This window comes from Peromyscus maniculatus, chromosome 10, assembly GCF_049852395.1.
Source record: "Peromyscus maniculatus bairdii isolate BWxNUB_F1_BW_parent chromosome 10, HU_Pman_BW_mat_3.1, whole genome shotgun sequence".
Taxonomy (NCBI): domain Eukaryota; kingdom Metazoa; phylum Chordata; class Mammalia; order Rodentia; family Cricetidae; genus Peromyscus; species Peromyscus maniculatus.
This window is the reverse complement of record NC_134861.1, coordinates 26,204,074-26,222,628: the sequence shown is the minus strand read 5'-3', so window position 1 is coordinate 26,222,628 and position 18,555 is coordinate 26,204,074. Positions and strand designations below refer to the sequence as shown.

Sequence of the window (18,555 nt, the reverse complement as noted above, 5' to 3'; positions counted from 1 at the left end):
ATTTGGAGACAGATATTAGGGTGAAAGCTGAAAAATCAGAAGCAGAGCAGCCAGCCACTAGAGACTTCTTACCTCTACAAAATCTCAGACTGAATGGGTGGGGCTTCTGTCTCTATAAACCCTCAGACTGAATGGGTGGCTGAGATTCTGTCTCCACCCATTTTATATTCCTCTCCCCCACCTCTCTAGTGCTGGAATTAAAGGCTTGAGCCTCCCAAGTGCTGGCATCAAAGGCTTGAGCCTCCCAAGTGCTGGGATTAAAGGCTAGAGCCTCCCAAGTGCTGGGATCAAAGGCTTGAGCCTCCCAAGTGCTGGGATCAAAGGCTTGAGCCTCCCAAGTGCTGGGATTAAAGGCTTGAGCCTCCCAAGTGCTGGGATCAAAGGCTTGAGCCTCCCAAGTGCTGGGATTAAAGGCTTGAGCCTCCCAAGTGCTGGGATCAAAGGCTTGAGCCTCCCAAGTGCTGACATCAAAGGCTTGAGCCTCCCAAGTGCTGGCATCAAAGGCTTGAGCCTCCCAAGTGCTGGGATTAAAGGCATGTACCACCACCTCCTGGCTCTGTTTCTCTTTTAGACTTTTTCAATCTCATGTAGCCCAGGGTGGCCTTAAACTCCTGATCTTCCTGCTTCCTCCTCCCAGGTCCTGGGAGGTGTGTGTCACTACTGTCTGGCTCCTATGGCTAACTAGTGGCTAGCTCCACCTTCTGATCTCCAGGCAAGCTTTATTTGTCAGAACACAAACAAAATATCACACAGCGATCAGTCAGGACAAATGACAGTGAAACAGAGAATTGAACCGTTGTGCACTAGAGGACAAAGCAGAAGAGCTAGGAGGAGAAACTAGCAGTTAACTGACTGACTCAGCCTAGCGTGGTGTTCTGCTTATCATCTCCATTTTGTGTTCAGTCTTGGGAATGAATGAAGTTATCCTCTTGGATTTCAAGCATAATAGATCTGAATAATAATTAACAGATTTTGTTTTCATAGGTCGTGGTATTTATTCCAATATGCTGGGATTTCTTGGTGGAGTCTCCTGGGCAATGCTAGTTGCCAGAACTTGCCAACTGTATCCAAATGCAGCAGCTTCAACTTTAGTTCACAAGTTTTTTTTAGTTTTTTCCAAATGGTAAGTATATACTTTAACTAATTGTTAACGTCTATGAATATGTAAAAAAAAAAAAAAAAGTCTAAGAACTGTAGCCAGGCATAGTGCCTCATACCTGTAATCCTAGCACTTGAGAGCTCTAGGCAGGAATAGTGCCATAAATTTGAGGACAGTGGGCTCCATAATCCGTTCTAGTCGAGAGAGACCCTGTTTCAAGAAAAATAAACCTATGCACATATATTTTGTTTTGCATTCATTAAAAGCTTTAAAAATATATTTAATCTGAGACAATGGAACACCCAGATGACACTCTTCTCTTTTTCTAATTTAAATATAAAAGTTGTATATATTTATGAGGTGCCCATGATATTTTGTGGCTTGTTTGTTTGGTTCGGTTTTTTAAGACAGGGTTTCTCTGTGTAGCTTTGGAGCTTTTCCTGGAACTTGCTGTGTAGACCAGGCTGGCCTTGAACTCACAGAAATCCCCCTGCCTCTTTCACCACCACCCGGCTCTTTTGATAGGTAATCAGATCAAGGTTAGCATGTGTACCTCCTGAAACTATCATTTCTCTATGGTAAACACAGTCTTTTAGCTTGTTGAAGTTCAAAGTACAACTAACATTATCTGTAATCACCCTACGGTACCATAGAACACCAAAACTTCTCTTCTCTGATTTAATATCCACTTCTCTACCCTGCTCTCCTAGTCTCTGCTAATTATTATTCTACTTTCACCTTCTATGAGATCGACATTTTTAGATTCCTCAGATGAGTGAGATCCTGAAGGATTTTCTGTGCCTTGTCTATTTCAGTTAATGTAATGACCTCCAATACCATCCATGTTATCACAAGTGACATAATTTTGTCTCCCCACCTCTACCAATGTTTTGGGAAAAGGTTTCACTTTGTAGCCCAGGCTTGTATACGATTTGCATTCTTCTTGCCTCAACTTTCCAAGTACTGAATTCACAGTTGTATTCCACCACACCTAGTTTTGCCTCCTTTTTTTTCCTTTTTTGATTTTATTTTATGTATATGGATGGGTGTATGTTTTACCTGCATGTGTCTGTTTACCACTTGTGTGCCTGTTGCCTGTAGAGGTCAGAAGAGGGCATCAGATCCCCTGGAACAGGAGTTATAGACAATTGTGAGCCTTCCGTGTGGATCCTGGGAATTGAGCCTGGGTCCTCTGGTTGAGCAGTCAGTGCTTGTAACCCCATTCCCCTTTTAAATAACTCAGTAAGACGGCACTTGAGGAGTTTGTGAATGTGAGCCTTAAGACTGTAATGGCCCCACAGATTTTTTGGTTTTGTACATTAAGCTGGTCTGGTAAAATGGAGATGATAATGGTAGCTGCTTTGTTCATGTACTAGTATTTTCAGCAAATGTTACTTATTGCTGTTATTATACCATCAGAATCAAATCGGTGAAAACAGATAAGAAGGAAGGGACAAATTCAGGTATAAATTGCTTCCAACTAACAGAGCTGTTGCCATTTCTGAGAAAGGGCAAATAAACAGATTCTTCCTCTTGTATTTTGTACTTTGCCACGTGAAGATTAGGACAGCTTGATACTTTTAATATTTTATATAGCATTGGAAGTGAGAGTCTATATGAGTTAATGTACTTTATTCATGCTAGGGAATGGCCAAATCCTGTGCTGTTGAAGCAACCAGAAGAAAGCAACTTGAATTTGCCTGTCTGGGATCCTCGGGTATGAGAATTTGCTATAGAGAAGGGCCTTTCTCTAATCATAGTCTCACTAAGGATTATTCCTGTGTTTCCTGCATACCTTTCTTATGCAGAAATAGCTCTTTTCTTCCCTTTGCTGTGTATTTTGATGCAGGTGGTTTGAATTTCTAATACTCATCCAAATATTATATCATTAAAAATTGACCATATATGACCAGATAAGTGGGTATATCAAAAACAGTATCATAACCCATTGTTAAAAAAAAAAAAAAACAACTGTGTCACAGTAGCTACTTATAATGAAGTACTGAAATATATAAAAATAATACTTTGCAGTACAGTTTAAAGCAGATTCATAATTCTCACATAGCTTCCATTTTAATTTTTAAATTCCAATTTAATAAGAGTAAGCATTCATTTCTCTATATAATTGACGATAATGTCTCTGTAGTTACGATATTGTATTTCCATAATTCTGAAAGACTTGCTTATAAGATACATTATTTGATAGCTTTGCTGAGGAAAAATTAATTTCTGCAGAGTTTTGAGAAATATATCTGTCTTCAGAAAGAAGTGCAGTTCAGGAGAGAAATGCACTCCTAAAATTGAAGGAATTTAGTATTAAATTTGTATTTCATATTCTTCAGACTTTGGGGGAAATGAAGTGAGGACTACTCAATTAGAGGAATAGATAATTATTCTACTTCTGATTTCACAGGTAAATCCATCAGATAGATATCATCTTATGCCCATAATTACCCCTGCCTACCCACAACAGAATTCTACGTATAATGTGTCTACATCTACTCGAACAGTAATGGTAGAAGAATTTAAACAAGGTAAACCTGTTTGGCCCTATTTTTCCTTATATATTCCCAAGTTTTTGGTTGACAGTTTTATTCTACACAAGCTATAATTGGCAGTTAGAATTCTGTAACCCTTAATTCTTTGTAAAACTTCAAATGCTTTCCAAAATATATAATATTAAGGCCAAAATTTGAGCCAGTCCAGTACAGGGGAATTTTACTTTTGTGTTCTAAGAGACAACATCATGTGTTTACATTTCTAAGTCAAGCGTTTATTGGGTGGATAGTTTGGGTAGAGCTGGTCATTCTTCAAAAATTAGACCTAGTTTCTAAAAACCCTTTGTTTTTGCTTAGGTCTTGCAGTTACAGATGAAATTCTTCAAGGGAAATCAGATTGGTCCAAACTATTAGAGCCACCAAATTTCTTTCAAAAATACAGGTATTTAAACGTTTGCAATTTTTGTGTATGTCACCTTTAGTCTTGTTTTTGTGGGGTTTTGTTTTACATGTTTATTTTGAAGCGAGATAGGTTGTGTATGGCTGGGTGTGCCTGCTGTAGTGCTCACGTGGAGGACAGAGGACACCTTACAGCATGGTCTTGGGGATCAGACACAAGGAAGGCATCAGGCCTGCTGGCAAGCACCTTTTCCAAATAACCATTGTGCTGGACCCTCACTTTGTATTCCAAGCTGGCCTGGAACTCACTCTCTGTGTAACCCAGGCTGGCCTGGAACTCACTCTCTGTGTAACCCAGGCTGGCCTGGAACTCACTCTCTGTGTAACTCTGGCTGGCCTGGAACTCAGTCACTGTGTAACCCAGACCGGCCAGGAACTCACTCTCTGTGTAACCCAGGCTAGCCTGGAACTCACTCTCTGTGTAACCCAGGCTGGCCTGGAACTCACTCTCTGTGCAACCCAGACCGGCCTGGAACTCACTCTCTGTGTAACCCAGGCTAGCCTGGAACTCACTCTCTGTGTAACCCAGGCTAGCCTGGAACTCACTCTCTGTGTAACCCAGGCTAGCCTGGAACTCACTCTCTGTGTAACCCAGGCCGGCCTGGAATTTAGGGTGATTCTCCTCCCTCATCCTCACAAGTGGTAAAATTCTGTGTGTGAACCAACACAGTCTAGTAAATGTAGAATTATGACAGATGACGGGTGTTACTCAGGTTGCAAAGCAAGCTAGAAAATAGACTAGCAGAAATCCTAGTAGTGGCCAGTCCAGCATCAGTGATATTTTTAAAGTGAGTTAATTTTTAATTGTGGGGCCTATAGTTTTATGAAAATAGAGTATATATTTTAACTTTCAGAAACTCTGTACATGTTTTGTTCATTGGGAAAAAGAAAGAAAAATAGATGAAAAACCAGATTAACAATGTTTCTGTTTTTTTTTTCTCCCTGATTATTGCTGCGAATTCTTTATAGACATTATATAGTATTGACTGCCAGTGCATCAACAGAAGAAAATCATCTAGAATGGTAAGACTTATGTTTCAAGTTCCTTTACCCATTGTCTGATGATAACAATAGTCACATGACACTTTACCACTTATGAAATAGTGTCTTGCTTGGCATTCATAATTGGTATGTTGTATTGGTGACTGATGTCCATGAGTGTCAGAGATTAAGAAGTCAAGTGCAGCATCAGCAGTGACAGAAGGCTTTGATGCAGATTGTACTTACTATCTTTAGAATCAGAATGCTGTGAAATTTGAAGAATCCTGGTGTCCCTGACGCCCAGCTGCAGCTTACTGTTATTGTTCCCCTCCAAAACTCAAGGGTGCACCCTTTATGCATGGTTTTAACTTAGGAGGAGGAGGCACACATGTCAGAAGTTAAGCTTCTGTCAATAGATAGACAATAGTTTTGGTCCAGCTACTGCGGTCGATCTTTGTCGTGCATCGAAATCCATCCCCTCTGTCCTCAGATATTCTTTTCCTGTGCTCCCAGCTCTTCCCTGCAGTCCGACTTGCTGCTTTAGGGGTTTGATTTCTCTAGTAATTTAATTTTTTTATTGATGCAGAATTTAATTTATCTAGATAAGGAATCAGTCTGCCACTTGTTAGGAGACCTTTTGGGTACACATCCTTCATTAATATGTTGTTGAGTGCTACTTCTGCTACATGGCAAAGTAAATAGTTGCCCAGAGACTATACAGCTAAAAACCTAAAAGATGTACTGTGTGGTACTAATAGAGAAGTTTACTTCTCATTTAGGTAACAGCACTACAGTAACTCAATTATACCAGCTTTTATAAGTGTTTGAAAACACTTAAAAGTATTCTTGAAATTATTCTGACTTACAGTCACTAATAAATGCATAGCTGACAGTCATATATCTTAAGTGAGAGAAAATTAAGTTGTAAAAATCTGGTGAAACCTGTATGTTTTTTCTAATATCTGATTTAAATTTAGTGACTTGAAATGCAAAATCCAGTATTTTATGAAAATCAGTATGCTTATTTCAAGAATTATGTGCCTATGTTAGCTTTTCTTGTTGATATTAAAGATAGTTTATCTAAGGTTTACACATAAAGATATGAATGTAGAAATGATTGAAGATCACTACACTAAATCAGAGTTTTTGTTTATGCTCAAATCCTTACTATTACAGCCTTAACCAAGACTGGAGACTTTTTTTTTTTAAGGGGCGAAAGCCTTAGAGATCAGGGAAATAGGGAAAGCCACCAGCCAACCTTACCTCACCAACTCTGCAGCTTTCAAATGCGAGCTACTTCCTGTTTACCCACACCTTTATATGCCTTGCTTTTCTGGCCTCTCATTGGCTCTTAGCCCAGCTACCTCACTTCCTTGTCACTGTCTGTCTGTACAGAACTCCAGGTCTATATGGTTGGTACTGGGATTAAAGGCGTGTGTCACCATGCTCTATTCCCAAGTATGGCCTTGAATAATGGCCTGGTAAGTGATTGGATTAAGGGCGTGTGCTACCTGACTTTGTTTACTTAAATGGCTGGCCTTTCCCCCTGATCTCCAGGCAAGCTTTATTTATCAAAGCACAAATAAAATACCATGTTTCAGCACAAATAAAATATCACCACATTTCCCCTTTTTTTGTCTAATAAAATCAAATTATAGTTAGAAATGCATTCAATTTAGATCAGTTCTTCTCTAAGCAGAAAGTCACATAAATTTGACATTTGCCTGACTGATGTTTTATTTTATTATTATTATCATTATTATTGTGTGTGAAAGAGTCTGCTTATGCCCCAGCATGAATATGGATATCATGGGACAACCTTCAGAAGTGGTTCTCTCCTTCCACTATTGACATCCATGGCTCAAATTTGGGTGGTCAGGCTTGCATGGAAAACACTTTGACCTGTCGGGACATGTCACTACCCCAGTTGGTATTTAAAATCCTACTGTAATTGGACTGCATTTTCAAGTGAACATACAAAGCTTGGTAGTTGATGTATTACTTGGTTTACTTGAGTATAGTTGTCAAATTTGATATAACTTCATAGAACTCTTGTTATTTTTCTCAGGGTTGGATTAGTAGAATCTAAAATCCGTGTACTTGTTGGAAACTTGGAGCGGAATGAATTTATTACTCTTGCCCATGTGAATCCTCAGTCATTCCCAGGAAATAAAGAACATCATAAAGCGTAAGTTGTCCTTAAATAAATTTCTTAAATAATATTATTTGACATATGCATTGTTTCAGATGAGCGTTAAGATTGTCCTTAACAGACATTGATATGTGTTTTGAATATGTGTGACCATGTATTTATTATATATTATAGAAGTACACACTGCGATAGTCAGCAAACCTCAGCAAAAACTCCATAAGTGTTTGGAACGTCTTCATATGTTCAATGAGTCTTTCTTCAGTACTATTTAATTTTCTTTTAAAACAATACTAAGCAACTACACCAGTGTTCTGGATATAGTTTTAAGAATTTGGCTATACCACTGAAATCTATTAATAAGGTAGAGAAATAGAAACTAAGTTTTAATTTTCAAGTAGCATTTGTTAGGTTGAAAAATAATGGAAATGATTTCTCTTTCTTTATAGCAACAATTATGTATCAATGTGGTTCCTGGGGATAATTTTTCGGAGAGTGGAAAATGCAGAAAGTGTTAACATAGACTTGACATATGATATACAGTCATTTACTGATACAGGTAAGACTTCTTACTCATGGGGCTGGGATTCTCAGCTATGGCTGTAACTCAGCATCATCTGTTTAGGGTCTAGCTGGAGATATTTTTTTATTCCCGATTTGGTTAAATTAACCCATATTGTAGACACTGATGCAGCTTTGAAAAAAGGGAAAAGAGTGATGAGACACATAATAAGGGCATTGCACAATAATGGACAGAGTGCTACAACCATTTGTTTGCAAAAAGAGACATACTTACAAATGCAGAGGACATCTCTGGCAGGTTTTTATTTTTGTTTTGTTTTGTTTTGTTTTGTTTTAAAGGCACTGCTGGTTGCTTCTTAGTCTGGGAACCAGCCACTGTGCCCAGGGGACAGGACTGAGGAGACTCCTAGGTACTCCTAAATAACTTAAATTTTGTACCATCTTAATGTATTTTCTGTTTTAAAATAAAACTCCACAGGTGACTTTCCTGTGTGTTCATAAGAATGAATTGATTTTTATGTTTTTCATGTTAATCATCATGTTTTTAACCATTATTAACATATGGTTATGTTAATAATCATCAATCAGTAGATACAGATTTGCTGAATATGTTCCAAGATCAATAGAAAAAAATGTTTCATATCTAGCCGCAGCCACATCTCTGGAGTATCTGTTATAGACTGGGCTAGTGTTGATCTGGAGCAGTATGCATATTCATGCTGTTACTGTTCTTGGCACATAGGTGTTTTCTACATTCTTTTAGCTAGTCCTCATGTGTATCATGGTAATATAGAGTCTTACGCTTCAACTTCAGACTACTAAATCACATTCTGAGGAAGGAACCAGAGAATCTGCAATTTGTACAAGTACTCCTGATGATCATAAGAATCTAGAATGAAATTATGAATACAAATTAGGGATCAGATGTCTCAAAAAGGAGAAAACTGAGATACTCATTTATTAGATTTTTAGAATATTCTTTTCCATGCATAGACACTCTAGGTCCCACAGTATTAAATAATGTGCCACATTTCATAGCATTTGCAGTGCAAAACAACCCTCCTACCTCTGTCTTCAGTGGACTTAAAATCTAATTGGCTAGACACAGACTACCTTAATTAGTATGGTAATACAACTGGTCTTCACAAGCGATGAGAAGCACTTAGAACAGAAATCTAGAGCCATATGTCCCCTGATGCAGTCAAGGTGTTCCAGGCTTTCTGAGACAAATTTTTCCACCTATACACTACAGGTAGACTTGCAGATGGCCGCTGAACTGCGATGTTCTATATCTCAGGCTAGAAGGAGTACTTGAATTGCCTTTTGGATATTTGATTCAAGAACTATCTTAGGTGGCTGCAGAGACGACTCAGAGTGCTAGCTGTTCTCCAGAGGGCCTAAGGCTTGGTTCCCCAGCACCCACATGGAGGCTTACAGCTACCACCTGTAACTCTAGTCCCAGAGAATCCAGTACTCTCTTCTGACCTCTGCAGGCACCAGGCATGCACATGGCACACAGACATACATGCAGCAATACACCTATACATACATAATAAGAAAAAGAATTATCTTAGACTTAGACAAGTAATTATGAGGAGAGAATAGCAAAGAACAAGATTTGAAAAAAAAATATTTTGCTTTATATTTATTTTGTTCATGAGGGCTTAATAAAAATAAGAAAGCCCCGGGCAGTGGTGGCACATGCCTTTAATCCCAGCACTTGAGAGGCAGAGCCAAGCAGATCTCTGTGAGGCCGAAGCCAGCCTGGTCTGTCCTGTTCCAGGACAACCAGGACTGTTACACAGAGAAACCTTGCATCAAAACAAAACAAAACAAAACAAAAACAAATAAATAAACAGACAAACAAACAAATAAATAAATAAATAAATAAGAAAGCTTTTAGAAGATAGACACAGAACCAATCAATCCTTAAACAGTACTGTGACACAGTGGCAGTATTTTAGAGATATTTGTTCATAAGAGGGTCTGTGCTTAATGGGTGATAAGTGGTCTATACATTTCCGAAAAGGAAAACAGCTTGTGGTTCAGAAAGAAATGTTCCATTTAACATATTAACATTGTTACAGTGTACAGACAAGCAAACAATATAAACATGCTAAAGGATGGAATGAAAATTGAAGCCACTCATGTAAAGAAAAAACAACTTCATCATTACCTACCCGCAGAGATTCTTCAAAAGAAGAAAAAGGTGAGTCTGTAGTCCTAATTCTCTAGTACTGTTCCATTGAAAAAGTTGGTCTTGACACCAAATTTGAACTTTACACCTCCTCCAAACCTATTCGGAAAGAGGGTCTGGATAGTTGGTCTGAAATCTCACTTTAAAATGGCGACAAGTTGCTTTTGTGTGCATCATAATATTCTCATTTGCTTTTGAAATCCTAATAGTGTCTCTCTCTCTGGCAGAGCCTTTCTGATGTAAGCCGGAATTCAGGTGGCCTTCAGTCCAAAAGATCATCCCTGGATAGCAGTTGTCTGGATAGCTCCCGGGACACCGATAGTGGAACACCTTTTAATTCGCCCGTGTCTACAAACAAGACTTCCAACCCAAACAGCCCCTCAGGAGAGGCAGAAAGGTGTGCGTCCAAGCTGTCCTTGCAGGCTGTTATTGGAGGGTGACGAGAACTTTCTGTACCTTTCCTAAAAGATCTATTTTCTTTGTTAAAAGAGTTTTCTCTTACTAGCTACTAGTGTCTTGTTTAGGAATACTCAACAGTGTGTGTAGTGCTGAGGGGTTGTTCTAGGAACAAGGGCCGTGGAATTGTGCAGTATAGACAAATGTACAAGTTTTCTACTCAGATTTTTTTCCTCTTGATTTTCTTCATGTTATCTGACTTTCTCTGTTCTTCTGGTAAAGTTGAAATACTAGAAAGAAGTAATCCTGAATGTTGAAGTGAGAGCTTTTAAATCAGTAATAGTGAAATAAATTAATAATGATAATTTTGTACTTTTACTAGGAATAGTGCTGAGCCTGCCACTGTAATTGTGGAGAAGCTGCCAAGTGTCCCTCCAGCTCAAGGGCTGTCTATTCCAGTCATTGGTGCAAGTGGGTATCCAAACCTGATTATTATTCCTAATAGTTCTGCTACATGACTGTTGGATTGCTGAAATTATTCTGTACTTTCAGAGGCTGACCCGACAGTCAAAGCCGCGTCCTCCCCTTCTGGATGCACCATTCCTACTCTAGTGGGACGCAATGTCATTCCTAGAGTCACAACACCCCACAGCGTTGTCCAGGGACAGCCACAGCTAAACGGACTGTCTAATATAAGTAAGAACGTCACACCCAAAAGATCCCATTCACCACCTACAGATGGGACTTCCAAGAGGTTGAAAGACATAGAAAAGGTAAAGTTAGGACTTTAACAGTGATCACTCATTGGTTTTTGGTTTTTTTTTTTTTTAAGTTCAAATAATAGTAAAGAAGCTGACAATTTTCCTTAACTATGTAAGTTTTCCACTGGAAGTTGTTCTGTTTGAAAAGAATATTTCAAACTCTTCAGGAACAATATTTGTTGTTCATCTTAACTTCAAATTATTGATGTCTGAAAGCTTACTTGATTGGTTTAAGTTTCTTGACTTACTCAAAAGTTAAGGAGACTAGATGTAAATGTGGTATTTTTTTTGTTATGTGGATCTTCTTAGCTTCCAGCAGATGGTAATAAATTATTTTGTTAGAATCTGAATTGATTTAACCAAAAAGATCACTTAAGGTGCAGAAATTAAGGGTAGCAGTTGAATTCAATCTAATTTTAGTTGTAGTTAATTGAAGTCATTAATTAAATTGTCATTTTCAATGATAGACTGATTAATCTCCTGATTTATATTGATATGTATGGTCTTTGCAGATATATAATAGCAACTCATTTTTATTGTTTATGTCTTAGTTTATTCGACTTGAGTCAGCATTTAAGGACTCCCATGCTGCCGAGGATAGGAAGAGAAAACCAATGGTAAATATGTTAATACTGCACTCTGAATGTGGACTTAAAGAGCAATAGGCTGTAAAAAGTACCATAGGAAGTATGAGTCATCACTTTTTGGTCATGATTTACTTTAAGTAGGAATAGTGGTGTAAATGGTAAGAAGATTTAAACCTGTATTTTTAATTCTTTTATTTTTAGGATGCCATTGGTGGAGAATCTATGCCCATTCCCACTATTGATACATCACGCAAAAAGGTAATAGATTATGGTAATAGTTCTATAGGTAAAAACAAGTACAAAAGAACTTAACTAAAACTAAATCCAAGTATTTAGAAGTCTAAGGCAGGATTGCTTCAAGTTCAAAACTAGCTTAAGCTACAGAGTAAAACCCTGTCTCAAAGAAACAACACCTAAGGCCAGGAAAGGGCCTATGTGAGTGTGTCCCCGTTGTCAGCGACAGCAGCGTGGTTGGGGTTAGGACTGGAGATGACAGTGTCCAGTTCTGAGTGGACATTCCTAAAGAGTCTAGAAGGGGAAATAGTTCAAGACTGTGTGACCTACTTAGATTCAGTCTGTTTTAGTCTCTATCAACAGTTGGTTGCTCAGCATAGGAGTTTCTTACTAATGCCAAAGATAGCTTTTGTTATTTATATACACTGCTTTCAGAATTGAAGTTATTAGAAATCCAATACATTAAGCATGGAAAGCTAGTGAGCAAGTGTTAGAAAGGAGCCTTGTATAGATGATGGGAAGCCCTTCCCTGAGAGTGTACAGAACAGATGGCTTCTTTTCTCAAACCTTCCACAGAGGAACTGCTTCCCTGTCGTCATTCTTACTGTGTCAGGACTTTGGGAGTAAAGTAATATCTTCACAGGCAATTTTACTTACACAACTCACGCTGCAAAAATGCATTACAAAAATACATACTAAATACGGTAATGGATGGGAAATATTGGGATGAATATTAAAATATAAAAGTGAATGGCATGATTATGTTTTAAGATATTTCAGGTACAGCTAGGGCTTTAATCCCAGCACTCAGGAGGCAGAGGCAGGTAGATGTCTGAAGAGCCAGAGCTACATAGACAAACCTGTGTCAAAACAAAAACAAAACAAAAACCAAGAATAAAGGATAAGTGAATAGAATTGTATAGTGTCTGAAGTTTGACTATGCTATATAAATCTTCATTGTCCTATTCTCTATGTAAGTCTGAACTTTTACCAATTCATTTACTTATTTATGGTGCTGGGGGTTAAACTCAGAACCTCATGCATGCCACACAAGTGATCTACCACTGACCACATCCTTTGCATTTAACTATTGACAAGTTGTATATTGTTTCTATCACACAATACAAAGACTAATTGAGGGACCTAACTCTCAGGCACCAGATTTTGCTGTATAATACTCCTTTTTACTTCACATTCTTAAGACTTTGCTCTTCAGTCACTATGCACTTTCTATTGCTCAGTGTCCTTGCTCAGCGTTAGGGAGGGTGGAGCTCTTTATACATTTCTAGTGGTGATTGAGTTAACCAAGTCCTCTTTTCCAGAGCAAGTAGGGAAGGAGCTTTTGGGTACACCTGTGAATGCTAGGGTGTAGGCTTTGGAGAAATAGTCCAAGAAGAGCGTGATAGTTGATTATTAGATGAGCCATTATAGGGCAGCGCTGTACATGTATGTGTGTACATACACACTTTTGTGTGTGTGTGTCTTTCTTTCAACAGAGACTACCCAGTAAAGAACTGCCAGATTCATCATCTCCAGTTCCAGCCAGCAACATCCGAGTCATCAAAAACTCCATCCGACTGACCCTCAACCGGTAATGGCGGTGCCTCTTCCTGAGGTGAACTGCAGTCACACAGTGGCCTCGATGGCGTGGCAGTCAGTCAACAGCCTAATGACCTTGGAGTGGTTCCTGACCTCTCATTCGACCTTGACATGCTGTGGCATCCTCTCACTGACTGCTGCATACGCTCTGAGGACCACCTGCTAGTAATTGTCATCTACACTATTATGGCTTTGCATTTTGAGGTTTTTACTGCCTTAACTTTGATGTTTGTTTCTCTGTCATGAAAACCAGTTCTTGGCCACTTGGACTCTGATAAAACAAGTCCTGAACTGTTTTTTGTTTTTTTTTTCTTTTTTTTTTTTCTTTCTTTTTTTAAGTCTTATGTTGTAATCATTGTATAGAGCTGGAAAAGTTTAAAAAAAAACAACAAAAAAAAAACCCTGTCCTGTAATTTTCTAAATGTTTATGTGTTGACTTGAAGCCACTTTGTAAAACCCAAGATTAATGAATGTGAGGTGTCTTTTCTGCTTCCTTCATTTGTGTAGATGTCTATTTTGTTAATTTAAATTATTTTTTCCAGATTGGCACATAAATATTTCAACTATTTTTGTGCTTTTGTCCAGATGTTGCATAGTTACCAGGGAGGATTAGTCCAGTGACTACACCAGAGTTGGGCACCATAAATTCTCTATATTTGCCTCCCATGGAGGCCTTCAAAATGCATCTTTATTAAAAATCAAACTATAACCAGGATACTGAAAGTCAGTATGTGAATGGTGAAATTGTTACATATCTTACTATCTCATGACATTCTTGTTAGCCGATTGGTATTTTTTACAAAGAAAGAATTCATCCCACCATCAATGATAAGATTCATTTAAGTATGGCAGATTTGTATTTTTGAAGTATAAAATTAACTCAGCATGGTAATCCCTCACCATAACTTCCAACAGTCTCTTCATGGATTAGGCATGCGGAATAAGCAGTGGATTTTATTGAAATCTCAAGGCATTTTTGAATGACATTGTTACCGACCATTAATTGGCTCAGGACCTTTGTAGTTTTTATTTAACTATATGAGTTGTCTTTTTTTACACTGCTTTTTTTCAGTGCATTTCTTAATATTTTTTAAGTTTCATGAATGCATGCTCAGTTTATTAAAAATCCACAACCATGTAATTCTTGTAATCTGTTGACTCCGTGTTTTGTAAATGAAGTCGTATGTATTTTCAGAGTATTTTTGTATGTACTGTAAGATATCATCTTTTCAAAGAGAAACTTTAAAACCTTTACTGTCTGTCTTTAATTTTTTAAATACACTTAAGTAATATATTTAAAGTGAGACGCAGAAGCACAGGCAGGTGCATACCACCTTCTTGAGCTCTCACTCAGCTGTGTAGGAGGTCCAGAAGTGGGCAGTACATTTGAGTAGTGAGGGGGAATAACCTGGCCGTGGTCTTCATAAGACACACGGGAAAGGGTAATCCGTTTTCACTTGCAAACTCTTTACCACTAATTTTAAATCCTTAAGTTGAGGTTGTCAGAGTGCTGTGTCCTCCCTCTCCCATCTGATGCACGGGTGTCTGAAAGGCAAGTTCTAGTGTTGACGTATACAGTAAAGAGCAAGAGATGAAAAGGAAGGGTCGTTCCGCTCTCACGGTCTCTATCAAAGGCCAGGAGGAGCTGGAGCTTCCTTGGCAAAGCCATTTTCATAGTTAACCTTTTCCTGAATTTAAATGTTTGGCATTTGTTCTATAAATATGCAAAATTGAATGATTATAAAAGGACTGACACCTGACCTTGAACCTAGGAAAATTATTTGATGAGGGATTTAATTAAATCTTATTCCGATAAAGAACAAGCCTGGCCCTGGTAGTATAGTAGTTTTTTCTCTTAGGCTAAGGGTCCATTCAGCATGGTCAATGGTTCAGCATCAAGGTTTACAAAGAGGGACTTCATCAACTTGTCTGACAACTGAGGAATTAATTAGATGGGTCTTGATAACAGTGGGTTCCCTCAAAGGTTAAAGAGCTTCCTGTCCTGACTGGTAGTGGGGACTTTTGGTACATTCCATTAGCACAGTAGGGGGTATTCTGTCAGACTGGTTCCCATTAATTAAAACATTTGGGATTCAGTGTTATGCTTGCTGTCTGTTTTCAAGTGTGTAACTATAGCTAGAAACGTATTTTATAACCTCCAGCCTCTAGATCATGTTCATTTTCCTAAGGTACTATACTTTCTTTGGCTCACTCTTCAGTGACTAGCTCTGGAGACTAACAAAGGAAAACAGGTACCTAGGAGTTTCAACTCTGAGAATTTAACCAATTTGAGGTAGAAAGTAGTTGGTTTAACACCTTGTGAAACTGGGGAGAATAATACATTTTTAAAGTTTATTTTATTTTATTTTTCGTTTTTTGAGACGGTTTCTCTGTGTAGTTTTGGAGCCTTTCCTGGATCTTGCTTTATAGACCAGGCTGGCCTTGAACTCACAGAGATCTGGCTGACTCTGCCTCCTGAGTGCTGGGATTAAAGGTGTGTGCCACCACCGCCTGGCTTTTCAAGTTTATTGATGCTTAAAATAAGACTAATTTAGTCTGAAGACAGCCACTCAGTGGTGTTAGTAAAATGCTTACTAGTTAGCAGTTAGCTGAAAATGGACAGTATCAAGTGGGCCAGGCCTTTTTTTCTGCAGCACCCCCAAGATCTGCCTCACTTTGTAACCCTGGCTGGCCTGACACCTGCTGTGTAGACCATGCTGCCTTACAGCGTGGGGGGGACCCTCCCTCCTCGGCACCACACCTGCTTGTCCCTTGGTTTTGAAATAGTTTCTAGCTTGAGAGTCAAGAGTATCTGAGAACCCTTTGGAATTGTGTTAAAGATGCTTTTTAATCGTTTTTCTAGTCAAGGGAAAGTAGTGTTCATTGGTTTCTCAGAGTACTTCATGCCCCACAAAGGAGGCTGAGGGTGGGACCACCAGGACATTTGATTTTGCTGCAGTGGATTTCTGAATGCAGTGTGGCTCTTAACTAATAAAAGGGGCTGGTGAGGACCTCACAAACGCCGTATTTCTTAGGTACTTTCTATATTTTGGGTGAAAATGTGGTTGGTATTTAGAAAAATGTTTACCATCAACTTTTCCATGTTATTAAGGTCACTCAAAATAGAATGATCCTTAAAGATGAAGGAAGAGTGAAAATCTGAATCCTTTGAGTTCTATAGCATGAAAGTTCTCACTTGCTCCTCCGAACTCACTGAACATACCAATAAATGGAAATGCTTTAGTTTTTTTAACATATATATTTTTATAAACAAATTTGTTTAAATCAATTACTACCTAATAAATCATACAAAGATTAGAATTTGTGCAAATGATCAAAGGAAATCAGACTCTAATAACTATTTCCTTAGGACTGTCTAAGGGGATTATATGAGGTCATATCCTTTCCAATTTCTCTATTTTAGAAATAATCTAATTTTATATTTGAAATTAATTGAACACAAGATTATCAAATATGTTAATTTTTTAAAGACTTATTTTGTTTATGTGAGTGTAGGTGTGTTAATGTACATGTGAGTGCACTGCCTACAGAGCCAAGAAGAGGGCGTCCTGAAGATCTCTGAAGGTACAGGCTGCTGTGAGCTGCCCAACATGGGTGCTGGGAACCACACTTGGGCCTCTGGAACTGCAGCAGGCGGTCCTTACTGCTGAGCCGTCTCTCAAGCCTCTGAATTTGTTACAATTTTAAACTATCGCCGGATTTTCAAAAAGACCCATAGAGAGTGTCTTTGATGGCAATGGTGCTACATCATACCACGGTGTTCTGTGAAATGACTGCGGCTGCTGTCCCTTCTAGATAGCTGTGGTATATGTTAATTTTGTCCTGTTTTATGATTGTACACGTGAGCTTCATTTGTCTGGAGTAAGTAATCAAATAAATTTACTTTGATAAATGGGTGATGTTTGGGTAATATGATTTTGGAGTATTTCGGAAGTGCAAGAAGACTACATAGTTATTTCTCAAATTGACAATTTAGTCATTTAAGACTCAGGTTGCCTGTGATAGAAAATGGCATCTACTAGCTACTTATTAAGAAAGCAAAGCTCAGGCTCCATTTGCCTCCTACACAATCACTTATTTATTAGTAAGCTGTAGCACAATTTGCAAATCTCTACATTTAAAGAAGTTCCAGTTCCTGGCCTTTTGGGTGGTCTTGTCTACACTTCCATCAAAGGTTGCTTGAGGCATCCATGTCAGGGGTTGAAAGGAAGATGCTGTCATTCTTGTAGTCAGCCCTAGAAGTACAAGTTACAGGACTTCATTTGTTCTTATACCTCCTTTAGTAACAACTGACATTATGCAGGCCTCTGGTGTATCTCTTAACACTTAAATGATTCAAACTTGTGAAATGTTTACCTATCTGTTTACCCTGACAGGGTAGTTGTGTTTTATCACAGTCATAGAAGACAAACTAAGGCAAACCTTTATTCAGGATTCTTCCTATAGAGGTAGCCCAGCTGATAGAGTGCACCCCAGCCTGCAGGAAGTCCTGGGCTTGATCTCAGACCGTCATAAAGCAGGCCTGGTGGTACATACCTGCAGTCCTCACTAGGGGTGGGGGCCAGAAGATCAGAAGTTCAGGGTCATCCTTGGCTACACAGTTCCAGTCTAGCCTGAGCTAAATCCTGTCTCACAGGGTGAAAAACAACAGCCCTTCCTGTAGAGAAAGCTCAGAGAATGTTGAAGAGGAAAATACATGCCTTTGGTTTGGGAAGGCAGCAGAGATCTGATTTTAATACACTACTGTGAAGACTTAATGGGCTAAGATACAAGAAAGCAAACAAAACAAAGGCCATTAAAATAGGTTTTCAAACACATGAACTATGAACCAAAGGCTGAGGGGGCCTCCAGCTGGATCAGGCCCTCTGAATAGGTGAGACAGTTGATTGGCTTGATCTGTTTGGGAGGCATCCAGGCAGTGGTACCAGGTCCTGTGCTCATTGCATGAGTTGGCTGTTTGAAACCTGGAGCTTATGCAGGGACGCTTGGCTCAGTCTGGGAGGAGGGGACTGGACCTCCCTGGACTGAGTCTACCAGGTTGATCGCAGTCCT

At 38.8% G+C, this 18,555-nt stretch overlaps 1 protein-coding gene across 2 annotated transcripts in view; it reads left to right on the top strand.

Moving 5' to 3' along the window:
* Positions 1–17,395, top strand: part of Papolg (poly(A) polymerase gamma) — a 34,980-nt gene extending 17,585 nt beyond the window's left edge. For both annotated transcript variants that reach the window (XM_076546122.1, XM_076546123.1), the window contains exons 9-22: positions 985–1,123; positions 2,744–2,816; positions 3,513–3,633; positions 3,955–4,039; positions 5,026–5,079; positions 7,106–7,225; positions 7,636–7,745; positions 9,796–9,917; positions 10,133–10,302; positions 10,684–10,772; positions 10,854–11,074; positions 11,614–11,679; positions 11,851–11,907; positions 13,380–17,395. In XM_076546122.1, the coding sequence (XP_076402237.1) occupies positions 985–1,123; positions 2,744–2,816; positions 3,513–3,633; positions 3,955–4,039; positions 5,026–5,079; positions 7,106–7,225; positions 7,636–7,745; positions 9,796–9,917; positions 10,133–10,302; positions 10,684–10,772; positions 10,854–11,074; positions 11,614–11,679; positions 11,851–11,907; positions 13,380–13,478 (1,526 nt within the window). In that variant the 3' untranslated portion in view covers positions 13,479–17,395. The remainder of the gene's footprint in view (positions 1–984; positions 1,124–2,743; positions 2,817–3,512; positions 3,634–3,954; positions 4,040–5,025; positions 5,080–7,105; positions 7,226–7,635; positions 7,746–9,795; positions 9,918–10,132; positions 10,303–10,683; positions 10,773–10,853; positions 11,075–11,613; positions 11,680–11,850; positions 11,908–13,379) is intronic.
* The last annotated feature ends 1,160 nt before the right edge of the window (positions 17,396–18,555 follow it).